General features: G+C 42.2%; 1 protein-coding gene across 3 annotated transcripts; it reads left to right on the top strand.

Moving 5' to 3' along the window:
• Positions 1-986: 986 nt before the first annotated feature.
• LOC138206498 (zinc finger protein 536-like) lies at positions 987-25470 on the top strand. Of its 3 annotated transcripts, XM_069163248.1 has the most exons (5): positions 987-1243; positions 10392-12219; positions 17292-18221; positions 18665-18700; positions 25026-25111. In XM_069163248.1, exons 2-4 carry the CDS (start codon positions 10596-10598, stop codon positions 18670-18672), a joined length of 2562 nt encoding a protein of 853 aa, XP_069019349.1. In that variant the 5' UTR covers positions 987-1243; positions 10392-10595; the 3' UTR covers positions 18673-18700; positions 25026-25111. The 3 variants fall into 3 exon arrangements, with proteins under 3 accessions (XP_069019349.1, XP_069019348.1, XP_069019347.1); XM_069163247.1 differs by lacking the exon at positions 18665-18700 and having other exon boundaries at positions 987-1238; positions 25026-25470; XM_069163246.1 differs by lacking the exon at positions 18665-18700 and having other exon boundaries at positions 25026-25470.
• The last annotated feature ends 1871 nt before the right edge of the window (positions 25471-27341 follow it).

Below are 27341 nucleotides of genomic sequence, written 5' to 3'. Positions count from 1 at the left end.
TTTCTGTCTTTAATTATCTTAAATTAGTAAAATTAATTATCTTTGACTTTTGGACTTTCTGTCAAACATAACGACATATTTGAACACATTATCTTGGCTCTGTGATAGTCCCCTACTTTCAGATTTTTTGTTAAGACCAAACAATTAACCGATTGATTGACAAAATCATGTTTTAATCAATGATGCAACAAACAGTTGCAGCCTTAATCATGTTATGGCTCATATAAAAGATTATATTCTTAAAAACTGTAAAAGCCTAAGTGCTTTACTCAGATTTAAAGAAAAAAATACCTCAACAACACTGCACCACCAAAATCAAGGACCTGTTGCTGTGTTGGTGTCTTTTATATTTGTTTTTGCTTTTTTGTATTCTTCAATGTTTTTTCTTAGAGGAATATGCGTGGAATGCATTCACGTATTTAAAGCAAGATGGCTTATCTTCCTCGCTTTGTTGGAGGATATTCTACAACGAAGGTCAGATAGATGGTAGAAGTGTGATAGATGTTACAAGCATCCAATTAAGGTTCCATAATAGAGCCATTTACCACCTAAAATGCTAAATCACTGAGATATATTCTTTCCTTCCCTTGTATCCCAACAAACAGCTTTGACACTTGAAGCAGCAGATTCTATTCAAGGCGGTCAACACGACACAAGATCAGTCTGCAAGAAAACATTTTTTAATAATATTTTGAGATAATGGCGACGTTTCATGCGAATCCATCGTGCTATTACTGAACTTTTCAAACATAAAAGTGCTACTCTTGCAAGTAATCCCTTTAACAAACGTGACATGCATAATACCACATGATGCTTTCAAATACATGCATATCAGAGAAGGAAGTCCGCGTCCTGGAGACGCCAGTGAACATTTTACGCACGGTGCCAGTCTGCTACACTTACACACCAGCGGCCAGATGAGGGAGACATACGGCTTCGGGACATGTCGAAGTATCCCGAGTAATTTTTTATAAGATTTCATTACCTCTCTCTTCAACTGGAAATACTACAGAGCAAAGCGCACTGCTGGCTTCGTCTGGCGAAAGCGTTTCAACGTTTAATGACGAGAGGAGCAAACGGCAGTTGAATAGGAAATCTGGGTCCTGCTGTGTGCTGGGCGTTTATGATAAAGCGTGTGAAGCGTGCGGTCCGTCAGTCAGCAGTCAGTCATCCAGTTCAACATCACTCTCCACTGAACTCCAGCTGTCACATCGTGTCCTCCGCGCCTCCTCGACCTGGTAAGGTAAGAGAAATCCCTCTTGAAGATTAACTCAAGTTATTTGTGAAAAGTTTGTGACGAGTCGGATTGTGATAGACCCGATAGTTTAGATGCCACTGTTGGCTTTCTTTTTGCGTATGAAGTAAGTAATGGCGAGGGTTGAAAGGTGCCTGAGGAATTCAATACGATGTCATGAAAATTAGGCGAGAATCAGTCGAAAGCATGTAGAAAACAACAAATATGTGTATCCTGTTTGTTTGATACTGTCCATGTGATTTATTTGGAGTTAGAACATTTTCCATAACAGGCCTATTTTCATTACGACCTTCCATCATTCCTTTATTCCCGTAATACTCTTATATTTAAATTTGACATAGTGTAATTGCAGTTTAGAAACATCAATTCCATTATTTAAAAAAAAAAAATCAGATTATTTGGGCTAGTGAAGTTGTGTGGTTGGGTCTGAGAATAATCCTGCAAGGTGTCAGTGCATTACAATGTTCAATTTTCCTGATGTTTATTCAAAACCATGAGTAAGCTAAAATTAATCACACATTTTATGTTTTTAAAGTTGCAGCCTTAACAGCTGTAAGAGATTTTAGAGGCTCTGCTTTAGATACTGTAGGCTAACCTTTTTTTTTTTTTTTTTTTTTTTTTTTTTTTTTCTTAAAAAAAACCAAAACCTGTCACCTGTACAGAGTGGCACAGCTACTTTCAAAGCCACCCACACCCTCTGCCCCCCCCTTCCTCCTGTTTCCAAATGCTCTCCTTTGAAGCGATGATGCCCCATCTGTCATATGTGAGCAAAGAGAGACCATGCTCTGCTCTTCTCAATTACTGAATTCTCCTCATGCCAGCTCCGGTGGGACAGGAGGAGGAGCAGGTGGGTGGCAGTCAGTATGATCAATCAACATGAAATATTCAGCTTTGAATATACACATCATTTACTACTGCTGCTGTTGTCCTTGTTAGAACCCCCCCCGCCCCCCCCCCCCCCCCCAAAAAAAAGAGTTGGGGTGTTTGTCTGAAGCGTTATGTATCTGGGACCATGTGTAAGCTGTGACACAGTTCCTTATGAGAAATGTTGCTTGTGTATGTTCAAGTGACGCCACCTCTGTTTTTAAAGGTTAAAACTTACAGCCTGTAACGGCACTGAAGGGGCATCTGAAATTATTATCGTCATAACTGAGAGGAAATTAGAGAGAGGGGGGTGAGTGGATGAAACTGTATTAAATGTAGCGCCACAGCCGCTTTCTCATTATGCTGCAGTAAATTCATACAGCTTACATGACAAAGCTCTGCTTGGCAACTTTCTCCCCTGATAGACGCACTTGTTTGAACATGAGGCACATGATTTGAATATCTGTAATCCATGCTGAAATCAACAGGCCAGATGAACTTTTTGGCACCCTCTCACCACCACACTGAGTAGGATTTTCTCCCCCCAAAAATGCCTAAGCTATTTAGACTTAGGCTTAAAATCACTTGAAAGGAAAAAAAAAAAAAGCATGGCAAAAGTTATTTGATTTGTCTTTCCCAATGCAAACTGCCAAAATCCTGGAACTTTGAAGCGGTATCAGAGGAATCGGAACCTTTCCAATCATTCAAACTCTTCAGGAAACTTTTAATCTCCTAAGTGTCTGCCTTGTGATAATAATATCTCTGTGATGTTGCCTCATGAAATTTGCCCGAGTACCATGGCCCTAAGTATTTGAGCTATGAGGCAATACAGTGAAAAGCATAGCCCGCTCATATGAGAACACAACAGTGAATAATTAATAACCTTGCTCCCAATTCCAGGAAAACAATAGCATATTGTAGGAACACTGCACTAATTTAACTAGAGGAGAGAAAAAAAAAAAAATTGTCGACAACTTCGACAAAATGTGGAATGCACTGCTATTGTTTTATGTCTGCATGAGTTTTGGGTCTGGGTTTTCTCGCCACTGTTGCTCTCCACACTTTCCATACTGCTGTACCGTATGTGAATATAATGTTGCGTTGCATGCTGTATAATGTTGTAGTATAATGTTGTTTGCCTTTGAGATTAATCAGAACCCATTAAATAGCCCTCTCTCACCTGCTGGCAGTATGTGAGGTGGAAGAGCACATACAGGAAGCTATTTTCCACAGGCCTCCTCTCTTGGCTGTCAGCTCCCATTAAGGGGGAAGGTGTCATATCTGTAACACAGCTGAGTGCAGATGGCAGAGTGGAGGGGATGGCTCACCGATTTAAACAATGATTAATGAACAGAGATGGAAAACAAATTACATTGGACTATTGGAGGCAGGGAATTGTTTTTATGAAAATGTTAATTGTGTCTGCCAGGCTGATACCAGGAGTGGGGGAAGGGTGGAGTGAGGGCAAGGCAGCGAGGCAACCAAGGGGCTACTGATAGGACGTCTACTACTCCCCTGACTCAGATTATCGGTGTGTCTCAGCATGCGATGTTTAATACCGTACCTTGGCTTTAAGACCTCTAATGTGCCATAACTTTCAAGGTTTGGCTTTTTATGATGAACCCCATGAAGAATTGTCGCCCACCACTGCACCAATTAGCGTTATCTCTAATAATAAGTGGTTGTAAGTGACGAGAAAAGGCGCCCTGTTCTAGTTGTAATTATTGCAGGCGGGTGCAGCTGCACTACTTAGGGAGATGATGATAATTATTTTTCTTTTTTTTTTCATTGCGGGTTGATTATTTAAGAGCATCATACACTCATCAGAGTAATCAGGAGAGAGTGATTAGTGAAAATCCACGAGGCTAACAGCTGCCACATTAAACACTTGCCTCTGTTGCCAACACAGAGGCAGAGCCCTTGCACAGGACAGAGACGAGGCACTTCACCTTCAACTCTAGGACCACATGTGTTTGTTAGAAAGTCAAGGCTCAGGGCACACAGAGAATTAGAGTAAACACAGCTCCCCATGAAAAGACATATTGTTGTGCTCCAAGGTCGATCTTCAATGCTTCACTTCACAAATACAGGAGGGTGCTGAAGGGGAGTTAAAAAGTTTGATATGGCATTTTTGGAAGTGTGGGAAATAGAGACAGATACAGTATGGGAACTGTTCTCTCCTCCGCCACTGTCTCCTGTAAAATAAGCCAACATTTTAGTGCTCTGCTGAGTGTCTGATAAGGCTTGTGATCAAACACCAAATTCAATAGACGGTTCAAATGTAAAAAAAAAAAAAAGTCTTTGTGAGATGTGTGCCACGACCATGTCCGGCGTTCATGCTGCGTTGCTTGCCACTGTGTAAGGCCTGCTAAACTAAGGGCTAATTCTCTTAGCCCAGATGTTGCCTGAGCACAGTCCTGGGATCCCACTGGGTTGATGAGCTCAATCAGTGAAATGATGAAAAGATGATTTTGTCCCTGTAATTACAGTGTGTAAACTACTTAGCTAGGATTGCAAAGGAAGTCATTTTCTAATTACGCTGGTACCCCCGTTGTCTAATGGTGGATGTTTTGTTGTTTTAGAGAGAGAGAGAGAAAGAGAGAGAGAGAGGGAGAGAGATAGAGAGAGAGAGAGAGAGAGAGAGGGGGGGGGGGATATACAGTATGTGGTGAGATCGATTGATAGGATGCGAGACAGAGAGAGAGGGAGAGAAACTTCAGGAGGGGTCTGTGCTCTGCTGCTGCGGCTGAAAAAAGACCATCACAAGGGCAAGATGGCTGCCAAATGAGAGTTCATTGAATTATCAGCCCAGTTAATGTGCCTTGGATTATGCTCTTTGTTTGTCAATTTTTTCCTGTGGATGCCATAGCTTAATGAGATACTGTAAGTGGCATTACCAGACTCCTGCTGTGATTTTGTGATGACTCGTTTAATGACTTTTGTTCTAGTGCCTTCAAGTGCTTTCACTACTGAAAGCAGACACATCTAGTTTTTTTTTCCTTTCTTCCACTCCTTCCACTTTTGCAAATATTGGGTGATGTGAAAGACAAATGCAACGACAAAAAAAAAACACCATCCCTTTGCAGTCAGGAGTGCAGTTAACTTAAATGATATTTTGACAAGAGTTTGCATTGGGAATCCTTTCAAGTTGCACTTGTCGAGAAGGCAAAACATGTCAGTATGTTTCAGACTGAAGAGGCTCTATTCTTTGAGATCTGTGTGAGTTATGTTGGAGCTGGCTGCCGTCACGCAGGGCCCAACCATCTGATGCAGCCTACACCATGTGGATAGGCTTCTCTTGTGCAAGGCATCCCCTACGCACCCCACACTGTTAACACACCCTATCGTACGCCAAAGCTTTGTTTGTGTCCAGAAAGAACAGGTGGTCTGTGCAAACAAGAGCAACTGTTTACACATTAGTGATTTAAAATACATTCTATATGCACGTGCCTGTGTGCGTGTGTGTGTGTGTGTGTGTGTGTGTGTGTGTGTGTGTGTGTGTGTGTGTGTGTGTGTGTGACAGAGAGAGGGAGAGAGACAGCATGTGAGAGTGGGTGTCTCTGCATGTGCATGACAACTTGACAAGGAAGAGTAAAGTCTACATTTCCTTACTCCATGCCTTGTGAGAGATTTGAAAACAACACACAGAGACTTTATAAATGCAAAGTTTATATAACACACATACACACACGCATGTGACCAGTACACGTATGTGACCAGTACACGTATGTGACCAGTACACGTATGGATATTAGATGTCATTTTCTTTGCCTTCCACATAAATGGGATTTGTGAGCTGTTTATCATTCTAAAGACTAAAATTAGTTGTATTGACATGTAAGAGGTATTCCACCAACTCATACAGGTACAAACACAGCTGGTCGCCTCGAAGCAAACCTGCTGTTTTTTTAGTCCGCCTGGCAGTTTCTATACCCTGTAGCTTTTAGTATGTTGCCAGAGGAACTTATTTTCTCTTTGCCTTGCATTCAAGGCCACTAATCTGCATTACTGACTGAGACAAACAAAATTAATCGAAAGCCTCCTTTCACTGAACATGTGAAAAGGCTGACTCCCAAATAACTGCACATCACCGCTGCGCCACATGCATGCCAGATTTATTTTTACAGGGCACAAGCCAGATTTTTTGATACTTGTAAAAGGAGTGGCATAGATTTACTGCATCCACAACAAATGTGTATGTATTCCTTTATGAGTTCTTTAGCTATTACTCACAAGGAGCTAGTTTGTCAGTGCTGTGTGTGCTCTTTCTGTGCTCTGTACTCCCGCAGTAATGAATGGTGCTGGTTAGACTATTCTGTCTCCGTCAGGCTTTTGGGGGGCCTACAGAAGAGCTCCTATAGGGTTTCATTAATCTGGCTGTCAGAAAGTATATGGGTACTATCTTTTGTACGGGTCATGGTGGGCAGCTGTGTTACCACTGCCCTCTTCCTCTTACAGCCTCTTCATCCCCGACAGGGCAGTCTGCAGGATGGTTGGCCAGCTGATCTGATGTGTGGGCGTGTGAGGGGAAAGTGAGATACAGGGGGCATAAAGCATGGCATGGGGCTTTTACTGTCTGCACATAAGCCTGCTCTGTAATAATGAATAAAACAGTTGTCTTCTTCAGCCGGGGAATTCAGGGAATTTCAGGAATCAGGAAGTAGGCAAAATAACAATTACGAGGAATCTGGGACTTCAACATATCAATATGTCCAACATCAAACTGCATCATTGGTTATGTGTTTCATCAGATTGTAATATAATCATATCTATGACTGTACGAAGGACTAATGAGTAAAGTTTTATAATTTTCCTGCGTGTGTCCAGCCTGCATCGATAGACGCAACAACTTCACAAGCCAAATTTAGAGTGCTGCATTTTCAAACATGGAGAGAAATCAAAATAAATACTAATTAGAAAATCAATCTGTCTTTCTTTTCACGCTTTTGAGACAAACTATCAATGTCTATTCAATGTGTGCAGCAAGATGTTGGAGATGTTCTACCAATCTGTTGTGGCCAGTGCACTGTACTGTCTGCTGGGGGAGCAGCATTGGAGCCGGCGACACCAACAGACTTAACAAACTGGTTAAGAAGGCCGGCTCCATAATTGGCTAAAAACTGGACAGGCTTGAAAAGGTGGTGGAGAGGAGGACGCTGAACAAACTGTTATCCATATTGGATAACCCTGACCACCCTCTACACCACCTATTGCAGGGACAGTGGAGTCCTTTTTCTAACAGATTCATCCAGCTCCACTGTCACAAGGACAGATACAGGAGATCATTTCTGGCCACTGCAATAAGACTTTACAATAACTCACCTCTGGCCAAATCTGTCCCACATCATCATTAACACAGTTGAACTGTTTTTAATTAAATGAAATTAATTTTTTTTTGTTATATTTATACCTTTACTACCTCTATTTTAGTCTCTATCTATCTATCTATCTATCTATCTATCTATCTATCTATCTATCTATCTATCTATCTATCTATCTATCTATCTATCTATCTATCTATCTATCTATCTATCTATCTATCTATCTATCTATCTATCTATCTATCTATCTATTCTTATTCTCTATATCTAGCTATCAAACTAAATGACAACAAAATCAAACAGTCATTCTAATTTTGGATCATCTGTACACAAGAATATTTTATATTTAGTTTTGTTCAGACATTTAATAGTATATTGAAACTCTTAAATAGTCATAGGTATATACAATACATTAGAAAAAAACATGTATCTATGTATTATGAGTCCTAGTAACCATCTTATGAGCATTAGATACTTTATCACATTTCTCCTATGTTTTTCATCTGTTCCTGCTTATAGATAATATTTATTTTAGGTTGCAATATAAGGCTTACTGTATCTGTTGGTTGAAGACTCATGTACGTAACTATTTGTGGTGCATTCATATTCGTTCTTAGCTCAACAATCAACATAAATTATGACATTTTTTTAACTGCTGTCAAAAAGAAAAATTAAATATGCACATCAGATCTATAAATTTAATTAATGTCTTTCTCCTCCATTAATTTTTAAAGCACTGCCCCTCCATCCTACCTGACAATATACTACAGAGAAAAAAAGATTATATTTCCACTCTTGTAGGTTAAATCCTTTTTCATTTGACAATGTTGGATATTGTCAGCTCTAAAATCATCCCGAATGCACAGCTCCCATCGCTGGTTTCAATGTGCATGTATGTCACATTTTTGTTAGTCCTTTATTGCCTGTGCTAAATCACACCTGCTCCTTCTTCGTGGATGTGCGGACACACCTAAGAGGCGCTACTGTGACACGATGCTTCATAACAATCAAGCACTCTCTCATTCTGCACCAAAAGAGCCTAATCCACTCTGACAGAGAAAACACCTGATGGCCAGGCTCCCATCTCAGCCCATTCCTCCAAAACCCAGTCCACACTTACACACGTGATGAAGGTTTTGTGCCTCCTTGCTATGCTTACTTAATCAGAGAAATACCACTTTGGCAAATATGAAGTGGATCCTGTGTATGCTAATATCATTCGCTCACTTTCTCCCTGTCAGATATGATTAGGTCAGGACTGTATCCTTACATTGATCTCGGCTCCGAGCAGACACACTGCTTACACCAGCCTTGGCTGCAGGCTGCTCTTTATCTGCGTCGTTTTATGTGCAACATTTTTATGACTGACTGAGGTTGCTGTGGACTATAGGCAGCAGCAGGTGGCTCAGACTCATTGTCAAACATTTTATTCTGGAGGCCTTTAGTTACATTAAATCTAGTGTCTTAATTTGGAGTTGTTTATAGTTGTCTTTGGTGCTGCTGCTTTATTAAACTGAGTCATGCAGGAAGTGCTCGTGATTCTGAATAAATTGTGTATGGAGTTTTACTTTGTTTTTTTTGCCTCAGTCGTTGTTGATGTGGCAGTCAGATAAGAAAGTGCACATATGCATTGCTTGATAAATGAAATGCACACACAGTTATACGGCAGTCAAAGTCATTTCCAGAGATGCTGCAGACACAAAGCCATTCGAAGTTTGATCAATCATTATTGACTGGGCGCAGACTTCAGATTGCTCACAATGTACAATATTTCACATTCAAGGCTACAGTAAAGTAATAGTTTAATTGACCATAATCCTTGAAAGTGAGTGGGAAGTGTGGGGAACATCCCTTGTTCTTCTCTGATGTGGCATGACGGCTAACGAATACCAGGTTAAGAAATATAAAGTGGATCTATTATATTATAATGTAATTTACAGACGTTTCCCTGTCAGATATGATTAGGTCAGTGCCATATGGTTACATTGATTTCTGATCTACGGCTTAGAGCAGACATGCCGCTCATATGAACCATCACTCCCAGCCTGCCAACTCTTTATCTGTGTGGTTTTGTGTACATCATTTTCGTGACTGACTGAGGTTGCAGTCCAGGATGATGTAAGCCTGTGTTAATTCAGTGTGGACAGTGCTGGCTTTGTTCTGTGCCCTTTGGTGCTGCACTGGAGCTGTGCAGGGCTCGACTATGTGACCTCTACCATTGTAGCACGTTGTGAATTTGAAGCTTTGTTTTGCTGCTACAGTTGAGTAAAAAAAAAAGGGAGCTGGGAAGGGGAGGCTTTCCATTCGGATATTCTTCCTTTAACTTGAGTTTGAATTTTTCGCATCCATCATTAACTTGTTTATTTTCCTTATTACTCCTGTGACATAATTATCCTGGTAATGGTTTTATTCAAATGTGCGGTAGACCTGCTGAAAAAGCTTAACTATTTACTTTAATCTTTCTTTAAAGTGTTTCAAAGATTTGTGAAATGCAAAGGAAGGGTAAGTAGAAGCAAACAGCCTTTGATGTTTGTTCTGCCTTTGTATTATGTGTCACTACAAAATGAGATCTAGACAAAGATTTTCACCTTACCCTTTAGTAAAGATGAGATATTTGTTGAGGAAGCCTTTGTGGTTAGACATAATCAGCATTTTCACAGTCTCCAACAATAATCTAAAACCACAGGTATACTTAACACAGGATGAGAAGAGTCAGAACCTACTTTGCTCTATTTCCTGACCCATTTGTGGTGCATAACTGGCATTATACAGCAGTTGCAGAAGGACAGATTTTCACACTTAATTGACAGCACATATTTGCCCTGATGTTTAACTCAACTGTTCTTGTGTTTTTGTTTTTGTTGTTCTCTCATGAAATCTGTGTATTAGAATAATATATTTGTTAAAGCAGATTTAAAATTCACTGAATGTTCCTTTTGTTCTCTCTTCAGGTCTGAGCAACAACAAGCAGCCATTTCATCCGAACAGCATGAATCCACATCCTGTTTCAACTGAATAAGTGCAAACAGTCAGATTTGGTTTCTCTGCTAACCTGGCTGTCCCAGATTGACACCCCTGACCACCATACTGTAACGTCGCCCAGTCCCTGAAAGGACAGCTTCATTACCCCGTTCACCCACCCAATTAGGAGCCAGATGGCGCTTCTGGCCAATCAAATCATGGATGCAAGAATTCTCAGCAGTATGAACGGCAGAGTAGAGCTTTCCCAGTTCTTAAGAGTCACCAATCAAAGCATTGTCTCCCAGGTAAATTCAGCCCAGGATGACAACCGCAAGAACAGGAAGTACCCCTGCCCGTTGTGTGGAAAACGTTTCCGCTTCAACAGCATCCTTTCCCTTCACATGCGTACGCACACTGGCGAGAAGCCTTTCAAGTGCCCATACTGCGACCACAGGGCTGCACAGAAGGGCAACCTGAAGATACACCTCCGCACACACAAGCAAGGCATTCTGGGGAAAGGCCGCGGGAGGATTAGGGAGGAGAACAGGCTGCTTCACGAGCTCGAGGAGAGGGCGATACTACGAGACAGGCAGATGCGAGCCGGTCACGTTAGCCAACAGCAACCGCAAACATCTACTGTAAACCAACTTCAAAAGCCACTGCCGCCGACTGTTCTTACACAGTCGCAGTTCTTAAGCAACTCTGGTGCATCAGATAGCCAGCCACATGCCTCCAACTCTCCCAAGGTGACTGCCATCAACGATGAGCCCATCCAGCCCCAAACCAGCGGCTTCCGCTGCTCATTCTGTAAGGGAAAGTTCAGGAAGCAACAGGAACTCGAGCGCCACATCAGGATCTTACACAAACCCTACAAATGCACATTGTGTGAATTTGCTGCATCACATGAGGAGGAGCTCATTGGCCATGTTGAAACGACGCATATAACTGCCGACTCAGGCTCAGGACAGAAGCCTGCGATGGGGACCACTGACAAGGGGAAGCCCACTGGCGAATTCCCCTGCGAGGTGTGCGGCCAGACCTTCAGCCAGGCCTGGTTCCTGAAGGGTCACATGAGGAAACACAAGGACTCTTTTGAGCACTGCTGTCAAATCTGTGGCCGCCGTTTCAAGGAACCCTGGTTTCTCAAGAACCACATGAAGGTCCACCTCAATAAGCTATCCGCTAAGAGTAATCTCCCCGTTGAGCGTGACTCCTCGGTTAACATGAGTAACCTAACACAGGACCACCAGAGCAATCTTTACTCCCAGTACATCTCCCGTATTCACAACAGGTTCCTTACAGCTGACCGAGCTGACCAGCCAGATTATAACCAGATGATGACCACAGCAGGCGTTGACATGAAGGTCAGAGAGATGTTGGGGAGGATGATTTCCTCTGGTCCAGGTCCTATGACAGATGCTGAGAGCTCTTCTTTGTTGGCCTTAAATCACCTCCACCCTTCGCTGAGCTCCACTACCATGGAATATCTGCAGAAAATAATCTCTAATAGAGATGCTCTCAACAACAACAGCAGCTACACAGGTTGGCAGATCATAACACCAGGGATGCCTATTGAACAGCAAATGTTCAGTCCCAAAGACGTGCAGCAGCAGTGCTCCTCCTACCTGCCTGAGAGATGTCTCCCTGCAGATGATGGGAAACTGTGTCTCAGTGACCCAGACATCAAGGCCATCAGCAGACCTGGGAGCCCAGGCAGCATGAGTCATCATGGGCCAGCGGAGATGATCACCGAAACAGGGAACTCCTTCGGTGGCAGTGCCCCGGACCATCGACCACAATCTTCTTCCCCAGCTACAGGTAATGCAGTCAAGGAAAGCTAATTTTCGGAATCTTAAAATCTTGTTAAAAGTGCTCTCCAACTCAACGAGGAGTGCTACTCTACCTCTGGATAATGTTTTTGTGACTCTGTGGTAAGCTTTTCCAAAGTCTAACCGTGATGATGTCATCATTAGGTTTACATTTTCACTCTAGGAACTGAAAGTCAGGATATTTCAAAATATAGCATCACATCCCTATTTATTTCTTTTCTTCAGAAATTATAACATTTAAGTGACAGCTGTGCCATTATCTTTTTTCACACTTCAAGTAGGTGGACATGAAGAGCAGGGTCAGCAACACCACCACAGATATTATCATCCACAAGGACTGTGTCTTCCCTTTTAAAGATAATGGCATCATGTTGAATTGTGGGGATAATTAGTACCCTCTATTTTATATCCGTCACATCCCCACCCCTTGCCTACGGGGGCACAAGATGTTAATGCATGCCATCTGGTGTTTTTAATGATTTGATATATACCACCCAGTGATTTTTATGATTTGATCTACCACCTGGTATTTTTATTGATAGTCTTCTGTTCCACCTGGTGATTTGGATGATTTGGCTCTATGGGTAAATGCCTTTCTTGTCATGGCATCCTGCTAACATGTTATGATGAGCCTAAATTACTGCTATAACAGCGTTGTTAAGAGAAGAAAAGATAAATCCAAACTTTGCTCCGTTTCTTCATCGCTTGTGGCTGTGGTTCTTTTCCTCCAGCGTTTGAGTACCGCTGTTATGTACATCTAAGTCCGATGCAGCCCTGTGGGATTTGATCCAGTATCCTCTTAAATGATGGCCGTATAGCAGAGATAAATGGATCAGGTCTAATCCCATTAGATGTTTTGTTTCCGTATTGTACACACATACTGGTATCTGCATATTTACATGTAAATGCTGGCAGTTTATGGCCAAATCCCTCTCTGGTTGCTCTTTAAGAAACATATTCAAGCTCTGTTGTTTCTACTTTCCCTCTTCTCCCCTATCTCCACGACCATACGGTGTCACTTCCAGAAACATTTATGATAGTTGGCTAGCTGAGGATTTGAGTGTGCACAGTTCTGGGATGGCACATTCAGTATCTGACTCTAATTTCAGTCAATATTAAGCATGGAAACTAATTCATTGTAAAGGTCAGGCGTCATTGCTTTAGTCAATGATGGATCCGGCAGGCTCTCTCTCCCCCTCTCCTCCTCTCCTCTCTGTTCTTAGTCCTGTGTAATGGTAGACTCACTCTGGGGGCTTAGCACCGCATTGTTTAGCTCTGACAATATATCCCAGAGACCTCTGCAGCTGCTCCCTGCGCTCACAATGACAGATTAATTAACACAATCACACGCTGCTGGCCCTGGCTCAACGCACAGGTCTGCTGCGGGACAGATAGGTAAATCCTACACATATGGAGAACACGCACCACTTGATGAGGGTTTAATAACAGGGATAAGTTTTTTCGGAGGTGGGGGGTTGTAACTGATCTAGTCTGTCTGTCTCGATGGTTGGACACAGAGGAAAAGAGAGGGAGAGAGTGAGTGTTTTCTAATTCAGGAGAGCGGAGATGCTGAGGAAGAATTACCACTGCCAGATGTTCAGCTTGAGGAACATTGATTAGTCCAGAATTACTGGCTGCATTATTCATAGTCAGCCTATGGTGGTCATGAAGTTATTGATGTTCTCAATATGGATAGCAAATATAGTACAGTCATGGCTGTCAGAGTGAGAGACGGCTTCTTTGCTTGATACATTCAGATACAGTGCTAGATTTAGATTTTTAACTACAAATGCCCAGCAGCTTAAATTAGAAATCACACTCTGATTTCAATAGGAGGCGTGCTATGAATTACTTCTCTTAATATCTAATCAGGACATATTTGAAAAATGCACTTTGACTTTAATTATAATTTGAGATTAAGAATAACTTCTTAAAATGATCAACTCATAAAGGGTACACGCTGCAGGCCTCTGACCTACATAGGACCACTCAGATCCCAGATCTTAATAAAAAACATGCCTAACAAACATAAAATGCTCTGACAGTTATTAATTAGTCCCATTCAAAACTCTTAACCTCAAGGTCAATGAGCAGACACCATGTAATGATGCTGTCCCCACATGTGTTTTGTCCCTTACTCTCCGCTTTCAGGCTACTTTTACTGTAAGCGTTACAGCTGAGAGAGACTGAAGTGATAAGCGTCTGTAAAACTGTGAATGGTAATATGAGCACTGGTTTACCCAGAAACACAGATAAAGCAGGCTGCTGTACAGAATATCACATTTCATTTGGCTTTTCCAGTTACATCCGTCTATTTTTTGTGATTGCTGACAGTAAAAGCATCTTTTGACTAAATAGGTCTTCATCTAACTCGATCTTGGCTAAAACAAATTCAGTTCCCATTCAAAGATCAGAGTCAATGTGACTGGTTTGTCGAAACTGATTACCTGTTGGCTTTTCTATCTCCCTCTCACTTCTATCTTTTAATCCTCTTTTTAATTATTATTGCAGATATGAGGCTCAAATTAAGCTCAAAATGCTTGTTTTCCTAGCATGCAGATAAAAAGATTTACCCAGGGAGTTCTGAACACCTGCCTTGAAATATTGTTCCACCGTCTCCTGAATGCCATTTGGCTTAATTGACTTGGAAACGTCCCAAATGCGTCATTGACTATGTGGTCTAATTAATATTAATAATATATGCTATTATAAACATCAAAGAACATCTGGTGCCCCTGTTTTTCTCACCAGTCTTGTGTGTGCCTATCGCTCTCACTCTGTTTCATCTTAAAGCAAACCAGCCACTATGTATCTCTGCTTTGCATTTGAGGTGCTTGATTACATATATAGAAAGAGCCAAATCCCTGCTGTGTATAGAGTTTGATATCTACAATGCAACTGCCAAATGCCTATGTAAGCATATAATATGTGAGTCCGTGATTGCATTGACGGTGATATATGGTTGTAAATCTTAAAGCCTATTTCCATATGAAATGAATCACTTGTCCAAGACCAGCTGCATGCTTTTTCCATAGACACGGCTCACTTGAGGCATTTATTTATTTATTTACCTTTTTCCTCCGCCTTGCACATCCAGTAAGGGCGGATAACTCATACGCATCACTTCATTAGATGCTCTGTGTTAGGTGAGAGAGGCTGGGGGTTGTAATGATGCAGTAATTGGAGTTTTGGTTGATAAATCTAAGCTCTAAAATTACTCCCCTCACATAATGTGAGCCTCGGCACTGTAAGTAAATCTTAAACTGATTAAGTTAGCATGAACCAGGCAATCACAAAGATGGCACCCATCCAAAGGAAGAGAAAAAAGGCAGAGTCTTCAGTCTTTGTGTTGTTTTACCGCTCTCATGTAGGCTGGCAAATGGGTTTAGGAAGGTCCACGCTGAAAGATGAGGTCAGATATATGTGTTTTCTGCATTTGGAGCCGGCCGGTAATGTCATCGTAATTTAAACCACAGAAATAATTGAGATATATTGCGTGTCTGAGAGAGTTCCATTAAGCTGTTTAGATTTTTTCGTCTGTTACTGGAGACAGGGGTGTGGCACCGTGGAAGTCTCTTTCCCGCTCTTGCAAACCCACACACGTCGCCACGCACATGCAATGTACATGTACATTAAATCAAACACACTGTACACACACACACACACACACACACACACACACACACACACACACACACACACACACACACACACACACACACACACACACAAATATACAGGGGAGACTGACTTTAGTTCAAGGACATGAATTTTCCATTTCAGCTGTGACTTTTCAATCTCATTAGGTAGAGCTCTATTTAATTAATACGTGGGTGTTATTTTACGGTTTTGTAAATTGTAATAGTAAAAAACAGCCCTCCTTTTACTACCATTCAGCGCACACTGCCGGTTTTTCTATTAAAGTTGGAAACAAAGTAAAGTAACTACTACAGATCATTAGATTTAGATTTACCTCAGAGAATTACCTCAGGGTCAGATCTTGAGGTGTATGAAATTGATATTTCTCTGGCGGGGATGAATCACTGTTGTAACTCAGATATTAGTCCATTAAAGAAGAACAATAAGGCATCAATATGCATAGAATTAAATTAATGGTGGTGGGTTTATCTCCCTATCCCAGACGCATCCCTAAAAGACACAGTATAATGTATGACCTGACCTTCAAATGCCAGGAGAGTGTTGGGCAATAAACTGCCAATATTTGTGGCTTAATGGCGTCGGATGACTTTTACTGTAATTGGAATGGCAGCGAAACAGCTGGGCTGTTTAAAGACAGTGCAAGGATGAGGTCTCAGACAATCACTATCTCAAAATGGTCAGAGGGAGTGTGTTTAACCCTGAAGGGTGTTTCTGTGATAGCTATAAGGATTAAACTGTAGGTAAACAGAGGGAAGAAGTCATTTAAATTACCTTTAATTAAAAGTTATGGTGTGCAGGATCAAATCTCGTATCCAGATGGATATTATTCACTGGCTAAAAGGAGAAAAATCACCCTTTGTCATTCTCCACAATAACACACTTTGTACTTTTTGAATTATGCCCCCAACATACCATTTTTCAAGTATGAAGCAAAAATAAACTCAGCTACAGTCCATGGTGTGGTTAATCAGAACCGCTCACATGTTGGACTTCGTTAGTTTTGACTGGGAAACCCACTTACTGGTTTTGATGGAATGAGGTTCTTGTCTGCAACATCTGCCTTGTTTTAGTTGCTTTACAATTTCACTGTTTATTATTTCTGGAAGAATCTTGTTTGGTGTTAACATCTTTGGGTGTATTTATTGCACATGGTGGTGGCGTCCATACAGTAAAATGATGGATCACTGGAGCTGAAAGCTGATTACAAGCTTGATTTACTGCAGGGCAGCGCTTAAATCATTCAACTCAGCCTGGTGTGGGATTGCAACATTTTTCATGTTTAGACAACTGTTGTTGGTACATACTTTTCTCAGCACAAAATGCTCAGTATGCCTCATATACACATGGTTTCCTAATTTGATTTTGATTTTATTATGTTTTTGCCGTTATTGTCTGTGTTAGGTGAGAAAGTCTACAGGTGTCCACTCTCCAGCGACTACACCGCCGCACAGACAGCCTCCCTTGGCTTCCATCTGGATCGCTACCACTTCCCCCACTGGCAGAACAACAGGGATCTTTCTTCTCCACTGCAGCCCAGCAGCAGCAGCAGCTCCAGCCCCAACCCCAAGCTCAGACCCAGATCCAGGGAAGATTGGAGCCCGGGTCAGTACCTCGGCCTGGAGAGCCACAGTGAAAACGTCCTGCTCATCAACCAACAGTCCGACCTTGCTGACAAAGATGCAGGTGTGGACGGCACTTTATCTGGTCCAACCAGGAAGTCCCAGTATGAGCCTTTGGATTTATCTGTCAGGCCAGAGTCTGTCCCGTCTCATTCATCCATGTCTCCTGCTGCACTGGCACAGATGTCTAGCGTTTTAAGTAATGGACTCTCGTCCTCCATCACCCGCCGGCTACAAACTTACTCTAATGCCACAGCTGAACTCAGTGTGAAACCCGCCTATCAGTGTGATCTTTTGGTGCAGGGAACAAAAGAAGAGATGAGCGCACAGAACGCAGGCTCCACAGGTCACAATGGTGAAGGTGAATTTGAGAAATCCGAGCAAGGGAGGGAGGACAGAAGTGACAATGCTGCCAAGTGGAAGATGCTGAAAAATAATGTCCTCGAGTTGAAGGAGCTGGGACAGGCCGTTGCTGATTTTGAGGTACTTGGCGAGAAGAAACCAGACATGCTCGGGCAGTGGGGCAGAGCTACGATCGACTCCCCCATCTCCTCTCTGGAGGGCTTGACTCCAGGGCAGGCTGATCCACTCCAGCACCAGGGCGCCCTGCTCTCCTTCCACAGATCTCCGGGGAATCTGAACAACACACCTGCCAGCGCACTCAAAGCCAGTCTGGACGGCGGGGGGAACATGGAGAAGGATGTTGGATCAGGTGAGCATAAGCTTATACATCATATACACTGAATGCAGCTGTCACTGTTATCAAGATGTAGCCAGCTCTGTCTCCAAATTTGAAGGTATATATTGCCACCTAGTGGACAAACACTGGTTGGTCTTGTTATCTTCTTACAGATGCTTTGTGCCACACTGATAGGCCACTGCAAATGTGAATATAACAATTAGTTAACTCAATTCTATCTATAAATGGCTGACTTGTGTACGAACTCGATGTACCAACTCGTGACATTGTCAGCCACGAGGATTCTGCTATAGAAATCCAAAAAAGTTTTTGCCAGCATCTCATCCAGCATCACCTGACAGAGGAAGTGTGACGAACGAGTGTGAGCGCGTGACTGAATCATGGCAATTATGAACAACACACTTCCCTTATACTTATAGCACTTGAGTTTTTCTTTTTTTTTTTTTTCCTGCCAGATCTCTGATCTCGAACAAGGGCTAAAGAAGACACAGGTGTGTGGCACTGATTACCCCTACACTTTAAGGGATGATATAATCTCCTCGTGTGATAAGTTACAAATCGCCAAGCCAATGGAGCCCACTGCTGGAGAGGCTTAAGCTCTTGTGCTGGTGTGATATGCTTGCTGAGTGCAGATTTAATAATGCTGTCTCTCAGGAGAGGGAATCCAACAGCTGGGGTCTTTGATATGCATGTATTATGAGTGCAACATGATACACCTTCCCTCTGATCCCCCTCTTATTCAGAAACTCAATATGTTCATGTGAAAGACAGGAAAGTGCCTGTCAACTCCATTAGGGATTAACATCTGTTCCCTTTCTTTATGATTCTAACAGCAAGATGTAGTTTTCTATTTGATTGTACAGATGGTTATTATAATATGCCGAAACGCAGCCCTCCCCTTCACCTCCTGTCACCGCCATCTCACTGTTCCTGTTTCTTTTTTTGCTTTTATTGTGTATAATGCCAATTGAATTAATTTTGAGTCGTCTTTGAGAAAACCTCATGTTTTATTTCTCCTTAAAAAAAAAAATCCAAGAACAATTGACACCATTAAATCATTTTTCCTTCATTTAGAGCGTCCTGTAACTGTTGGCTGTGTTTTTCAGCAATCGGATCGTTGCAAGGAGTTATCTCAAGCATCCTTTTCCTTTTGTACACTGCAGATTGATCCTCCATATTTTTTTTCACCCTCCTTTAGGAAGTAGATGTCAGAGACACAATAAACACCTGTCAGTCAAACTGGACATGGAGACGGGTAACTGACATTGAGAGTCCATTGAGTGTCCTCTAAAACTGAACCAAGCAGGTGGCCCAGCAGTCTGTCCTGTCTGCAGTGCTGACCAGGTGGCTTTGTCATGGGGCTGTCTCCTGTTGCCCCCATCCTCTCCATACTGTATGGCACGTCGAGTGGCATGGTGACATATTGCTGGGCAGTTTGGACATGGAGTGATGTGTTTGTGATGACAGTTCAGGTCGGCTCCAATGTGCCAGCAGTGGTAATTGGCCAGATGGTGACCTCTGGTTGAACCTGTCTGCATGCTCATTAGTCTCACTGAGCCCTCCCTTGTGTTTTAAACACCCTCTCCCTCCTCTGCACTGCTCAGACTCAACCACTAGATGGCAACATTTACCACTTTAACAGTTAAAATGCAGGAAAGCTTCACAATTTCTCTCTGCCAGGTGTTGGGACATGAATTCATATTTCACAGGCACAACTAGGACAACTATTTTTGAAAATGCCGGCATGTTAATGGTTGCCTTGAGGTTTGGAGTGTGATGTAACTTTAAAGCAGTTTTAACCAGTTAACCAAATCAGCTGTCTCTTCAGAGACATCAGATCAGGCCTCTGAGACGCATGAGAACAAGTGAATATGAGAAGATCGATAAAGAAAGGATTAAGAATGAAAGAACACGGAGGACAGAGAGACAGAAAGGAACCTGATTTGAAAGGTTGAAAGGGGTGAGTCATTATCTCATTGTCTGACCTCTGTATACCCTCCGCAGAGAGGGTGACAGAGAGCCAGAGAAAAAGGAGAGAGAAAAGGAACGAGAAAGATCACCATAGATGGAGATAGATGGAGCGACAGCGAGGTGAAAGAGGAGCGGTAGTGCGGCTGTCTCCATGAGCAGATGTCGTTTGAGGGCAGCGAGAGGGCAGCGCGGCCTGCCTTTGTGCCTTGCTTCTCCCCATAGAGATAATGAAGGGTGGAGCACTGGGAAGGATGTGCAGTCATCACTCACTGTCTGTGTGCCATCAGAGCTCAGGCCTGTGTCATCCGTCACCATTCAGCTCCTCTGGCCCCCGTCGGCCCCGCCACTGTCATCATGGTCATTATCTCGGCCTGTGACACACAACACACTCTCGCCACACAGACACACACAGACACACACAGACGCACGAATGCATGTATGCAGGTGCAAACATATACATGTGTACAGCCTCACACAAATATGCACGTAGGCCTGGCAGCATATGCTCGACATGCTTTGTGCAATATTTGAGTTTCTATACCAAAACATAACTTATTTAAGAAACATTTTTCAGGTTTTATTCAAAAATACTCCCCCCCCCAATTTAAATATTTTTAAACATAAAGCAAAGGTTCTCACATGTTAATGTCTAAACATAAGCCTTACAAACAGATGCATAAACATAACAGAATTATATAAATCAGTAAATATCTGACTAAAGCATATGTAAAAAAAAATAACAATAAAAAATGGACTAAAATCTGACCGAATATCTGGTGCTAACTTTGTTTACAGTTCTTCATACTTGATGCTTTGGACACAGGTTGGTTGGTACCAAAAGGTATTGAGGTTCCAGTCCCATTGAAAGAGAACAATTTGCGCTCAAAGGAATTTGGGAAGGCTTTTTCAAATTTTTTTTCCAAGAGTTTCACATCACTTTCTTATTTGTCATTTCAATAGAAGCAACCAGCAGCCCAGCTGCTGGAAACACATCATGACAGTCAGCGACAGTGTTTTCCAAAGTTAAGAAAATATACCAGCTTGCTTGCTACCATGTGACATCTTGTTTTTTAAACATACAAAAATCAAAGTGTAAAAATGACAAGTTATGGCTTTACAAAGAATTGCATTCTTTATTGATGGGGCAGTGACTTTCCTTCAGAGAAATCTTTTGGTTCAACTTTACAAAGCCAGTGAAATGCAGTTAGCATCTGACATATATAATATATAATATACTACAGATAATTGCAGGAAAAGTGAGTACTTCAGCGTAAATGATGCTATTTTACAATATGTACAGTGATGGACAGTGCAGAAATATTATATATATAAATATTTTAAATACGTGTGGAAGGACGAGAAGAGAACAGCGTTAGAGAATAGAGAGAGGAAAAACACAAGTGCTCAAGTGATCAACTTTTCAGAAAACATCCATGTTAGCTGAACCTTTTTGAAAGACAAAATATACTTTAAGGTGAAATGCTCAAAGTTAGTACACAAATTGTTCACTGTCTACATATTTCATAGTTTACAGAATTGTTTCCTGGTTCATCTTTGACCAAGCATAATTGCAAAAGGCAATTGTGCCCACAATATTGTTATGTGCAGCGATTTTAGGTTCTCTCCCTTTCAGTTTAATAGTCAGTGATTTATCAAATCTGGCTCAACAGTTAGGCCACAATCAGATGTCTGAATGTTCCTTGCCCTGTCTGAATGTATGTGATTGTAGTAATGTTACCACATTCCCAGACCTCAACAAAGGTTATCTGACAGAAACAACGTCCAAAACTCTGACAATGAGACTCAGGCTGTTATAAACCGGAATTATCCTTCAACTCCAAAGTCAGCATTACGCAGAGTCAAAGTCAGTAATCACTCATTCTGCTTTTTTTTTTTCTTCTTTTTTTTTTTACAATTGGCAGTCCTCCACTCTTTCTTTCAACACCACACAATCCCACCCCTCTCATTTCCTGTTGAGTCTCTTTGTGCGTTTGTGTACGTGTACATGTATAAGAGTACATGTATGTGTGTGTGTGTGTGTGTGTATTCATGTGAGTAGCTGGTCTGAAACTGTGGCTTGAGCTGCCTGTGAATGGAGGATCATGTGGTGAAGAGATGGATGGCTCCGAGCCCACTGCTGTCTCCTCTAATTGTAAAATATTAGTTACATTAGACTCTGGCCTGTGATTAATGGAACTTATTTGGAGGTTGCCCTCTCTTGGACCTCCCCTCTCCTCTGGTGGGAGGCAAGAAAGAACAGCAGACTCAGGAAGAAGAGGAGGGACAGAAAGAAAGGGGATAGAGGCAGAGAGGTGGAGACAAGCAGGGCAACAAGCGACTAATGTAGACGCAAGACCTTTTGGCTTATTATTAACTGACTTTATGAAAGTGTAATAGGCTACAGCATTGTTCACATCGTCTGAGTGCATTTACAAGACTTTAACAAGATTGAGGAAAATCCGTTCTGTTTATCAAGTTTCTATGCATGTGTGAAATTTGAGAGTGGGATGAAAGCACGGACTGTTTATGAAAATGGACGTAGTCTCCGGGTCTGAAAAGCCAGTGCGGAAGTGCCTTAAAGTGCAATACCAATGATGGCCACCAGGGGTGGCTCTATAAAACATCTGATTCCAAAAGACTCCCATTCAAAAAGTCTAAACTTTTCTCATGAAATAACAAGTCAATACATTTTTTTTTCACATTCTATTTTGGTGTTTTTAGCTAAATTTACTTCTTCTGATCAGTATTTTGGTGGGCCTTCTGAAAATAAGTCCATAATTAATTAGATATTAGGCCTCAAAGAGAGGTATGTTTGTGGGGGGCGGAGGGGGGTGTCTGGTTTGATTGACATATCAATCGACTTCTCAGCCAGGTCCACCCCTCCACTCCTCCCCACCTCGTCCAAATATGGTCACTTCTGGCTCCAAAAAAACCACACACTTTAGTGCCAAACTGGTGACTTCAAAACAGCAGTTTACAAACCAAAGGGTGACATCGAGGTGGGTTGCCACTCGGATTAAGAGAATATATGCAAGAAAGCAACTTTAGAAAATCAGCAAGTGAGTTTAAGAAAACTACACAGAATCAGGAATGCCTGTTTTTTTTTTTTTTTTTTTTTCTATCTACCCCATTTCCTGTTTTTCCACTTCCATTGATTGAGGCGAGTGGAAGTTGAAGTGGAGTTTAACACGCACCAGAAACTGCTCTCTACCTGGAGTTTGACAAAGCTTTTCTTTAACAATTGTTCCTTCCAGACAGCTCACACTCCCTCCCTCCTTCTAGTACTCTCTCTCTCTCTCTCTCTCTCACACACACACACACACACACACACACACACACACACACACACACATATAAACACACACAAACCCCTCTGTGCCATCCTGATGATATTCAGATGTGTCAGGCCTTATCCTCTCTCTGACGAGCGTGTGAATGTGTGTGTGTGTGTGTGTGTGTGTGTGTGTGTCCTTTACGGCCATCAGGTTATTATACACCAACAGATGGAGCATTACCTTTTATTGCTCACACCTTCTGTGAGTTTTCCCACTTTTCCCCCCAAAAACACCTTTTTTATGTAGATGTGTTCAGCTGCGTACAGCTGTCTCAGCTCTGATGAGGAGCGTGATAGAGAGGAAGAGGCGAGGGTGGGGGTGGAAGGGCTGAGACAGCCCTCAGTTTTTGGGAAGTGATGTCAAATGACATCAGCACATAATGGTTTACTGTAACCATGAATCACAGAAAAACACATTGAAGTGTTCGACAGAGGGGAAAAGAGAAAGTCATTATATGAGGTAACATCTCAAAAATAGCACAGCAGTGAACAAGGACACATGGATGTCTAGGTAGAAAGGTAAATGAGTCATCCAGCGGAGTTTTTGTTTTGATCTCAGCAAGACCTTCAGGCTTCGGTGTCATACTGATTTTTATTGAGGTCAGATAAACCTTTGGAAGCTATTAACCGTATGCTTTGTTGTTTGTATCTTAAGGGTACAACGTGTTCTGTGTCATGAAGGTTAACATTATTTGGGGTGGAGCTATGTGGCGGGCACTAAAGAGGTGGGCAGACAGGAAGTTTTGGCATGCCTCACCTCCCAGCTGCAGACGTCTGTCATTCCTCAACTCAACACTTGTGTGCGTGTTTATTTATCTGTGTGTGAGTGAGTATGGGTGGGTGTGTTGTGAGCAGGAAATGTGTTATAACGAGGAAGAACTTGCTGGCCTTTTTATAAAAAAAAAAACTGCCAGCCCATGAAATGTCATGTTCTGAAGTCCAAGTGGTTATTAAGATGCCAAATCAATGTATTTTACTTAATTTTTTACACTTTTCTACAAAACTACAGCCACTTTAGAGCACCATAACTGTAATAAACCTTGCTTGAACCTCTTTGAAACTTGTGAATTTTCAACATTTGAGTGTGATTTTCTTCTTTCTGATGTTTTACTGTTTAAATTTGAAGTCTCACCTGGCAACATCTGGTCCAGAATACTGGAAAAATAACCTGCCAATAATTATATTCAATATCCAGAAATTAAAACCATCACTTTTCACAGAAATCCATATCATTCTGGTCTTTTTCACAAAGCTTTTTCTTGATCAGAGTCCTGTTCTGTGTTACGCAGGCAGCAAGGTTTTGTCTAGAGTCATAACATTTGCACTGCTTTGATTTGATTGGCTGAGTATGCAGTGGTTAGCTGGGACAAACTTTGAGTGGTATAGTTTCAAAAATTACCCAGTGGGATTGTGGTTGATTTACTTTTAAAAGACACATTCACCAGGCGGTCATTTCAGACTGGTCAGTACTGAGTCTGTTTCCTCTATGTGCCTTCTGTTTATTTTTACAGCTCGGAAGCCGTTCCAGTGCAGGTTCTGCCCCTACAGCGCCTCCCAGAAGGGCAACCTGAAGACCCACGTCCTCTGTGTCCACCGCAAGCCCTTTGACAACAGTCTCTACCCCGACCGCCGCCTCCGACGCTCACACACGCCCCAGATGCCCTCCAGATTGCCACTGAGTATCACGGGAGACAATGCGCCGGCGAGAGACCAGATTGGCATGACATCGCTCTGTGGGACTTGATGTCGTCATAGCAACAGCAGATACAGACAGTTATAATTATTGTTTTAGCTTCACCTCGAAGGGGTTAGGATGATTGAGATTGTTAAAAAAAAAAAAAAAAAGTTAACAACTAACCTTGATGTACATTCCAGTGTTTACTTGAAGAGCCACAGTACGTATTTATCTGTAGCAAAAGAAGCTGCCTATAATAATAAAGTCCGTTGTGATGTGAAAGTGCAGCGAGAGTACTTAGTGTCGTTCATTTCTGTCAGAAGTGTCCCAACGATTTGCTTGTGTTTACATGCATCTATCAGTTCAACACTTGTCTGATAGGGAGAATGTACCGTGCCTGCCCAGAGCACTTGTTCTTTCATCCAGTAAATACCCTGTGTTACATTTTTGTAAATATCACTCGATTTCCCTTCCAGTCCAGAAGTCTTGTCTATCTGTCAGGATGTGGTGCCAGATGTTCGGGCTTTAATCGCGGCAGATGTAATGAAGTAGAATGTTGCACATCGGAGCTTCCATTTGTTCTGGATTCCACTCCAGGGAGAAAGCCTCTCTCACATATAATTATTGCCCATTAACTCTTATGCTTCATGCCCTCGTGCTGGAACAATGCTCAATTAAGGGGAACCAAGGAAATGGAAAAACTGCAGAGATTCATTGATAGTACATTCAGATGATTTTTTCCCCCGACTTTTTACATTTTTTTTTTGTGGAATCACCCATGTGTGTATATACCACATCTGCCCACTAGTGGAACATAGGCCCAATCAACGCAGCTATTGTATGCTGCTACGGCCATGCGTGGTAATTTTAGTTTAATCTGAGCTGCCGCAGCCTCCCATGCCAATACTCTTCCTGTATACCCAGAGATCACCTTGGGCAGCTGTGTGCCTGTTCAGCCGGGGCCTTGTAGCCACAGCGATGTGACTTTGACTGACAGTCGGCCTGACAACTCCATTCATGCGCCACCTGCTAGCTGTCAATCAGGGCGGCCATCCTGGGGCTATTGACGGAGCTGTCAGCCTGTGTGAGATGTGTCTGTCAAAGCCCACCCACTCTGCCACTCTGTCTCCCTGCCTGGGCAGTCTGACATTCGTTTACTGTCCTCCTTCCACCCGTTCTTTCCCTTCCATCTCCGTCTCTTTCATCCACTCTCTGTCTGTCTGTCTCCTGCCTGTTTCCCATCAGAGACACGGCAGCCCCTTAATCCCCGATCCAATCACAGATTCTTTGGGTACACATTTGTCATCCTCAAAACCTCTGGTTTTTGTAATGGAGTGCTTCACAAACACTTCTGCAGGTGACTCAGGCCTGATGTACATGTGTTTTTTTTTTTTTTTTTTTTTATAGCTGCCTCTTGTGTTTGTGTCGGTCAGCTCAGAATGCCACCAATTCTCTCTCTCCTCTCTTTTTACTTTTCTCTCGCCGCCATCTTCCTCCTCCTCTTCCTCCTCTGCTCATTCACCCTTCATCTCTCTACCTGACAGGTGACAAGGTCTGAGCCTCCAGCTGACTGGCTAATCGGAGACCTGTCATACCTGTCAATACTTTTTCAGAGCTGTGCCAAGCCAGACCAGGCCACACCAGACCATCTTCTCAGATGACCAAGGGCACTGAGTTTTGTGACGACAGAAAGAAAAACTCAGTTTTCTTTAAATTCTTTAGCTTGCACCCCTCCAACAGCCCTCTGGATATGAATCATCCCTAAAGCTTCATCCTTTCAAACCCCCTAATTAAGCACAGTTTCCCTTAAAGCAGGGGCCTTTAATTAAAGCCGAGGAAGTTTGTTAATTACTCTTAATGGTGATGAATGTTTTATTTAACATCTCACTACCATAGTCAATGTCATACTTAGGTTTTTTTTAATGCTTTGTTCGGGATCATCTTTCTATAGCACAATCCTGTTTTTTTGTATAGTGTTGTTTTACATTTGAACTCAGGGGCTCATCATTTAAATCTAAAAAGGCAGTTTGCATGTTTCCACGTTCTGTCATGCCTTTGCAGGATGATTGGCTTGACAGACAAATGAAATACAGAGATGCCAACTTCTTGTATTTTATCCACCTAAGCTTTGCCTCACCTTGACCTTTTGCTG

This window comes from Embiotoca jacksoni, unplaced genomic scaffold (genome assembly GCF_022577435.1).
Source record: "Embiotoca jacksoni isolate LCO1_2020_lvr unplaced genomic scaffold, fEmbJac1.0.p SCAF_3, whole genome shotgun sequence".
NCBI lineage: Eukaryota > Metazoa > Chordata > Actinopteri > Embiotocidae > Embiotoca > Embiotoca jacksoni.
This window is presented reverse-complemented; position numbering and strand designations above follow the sequence as displayed.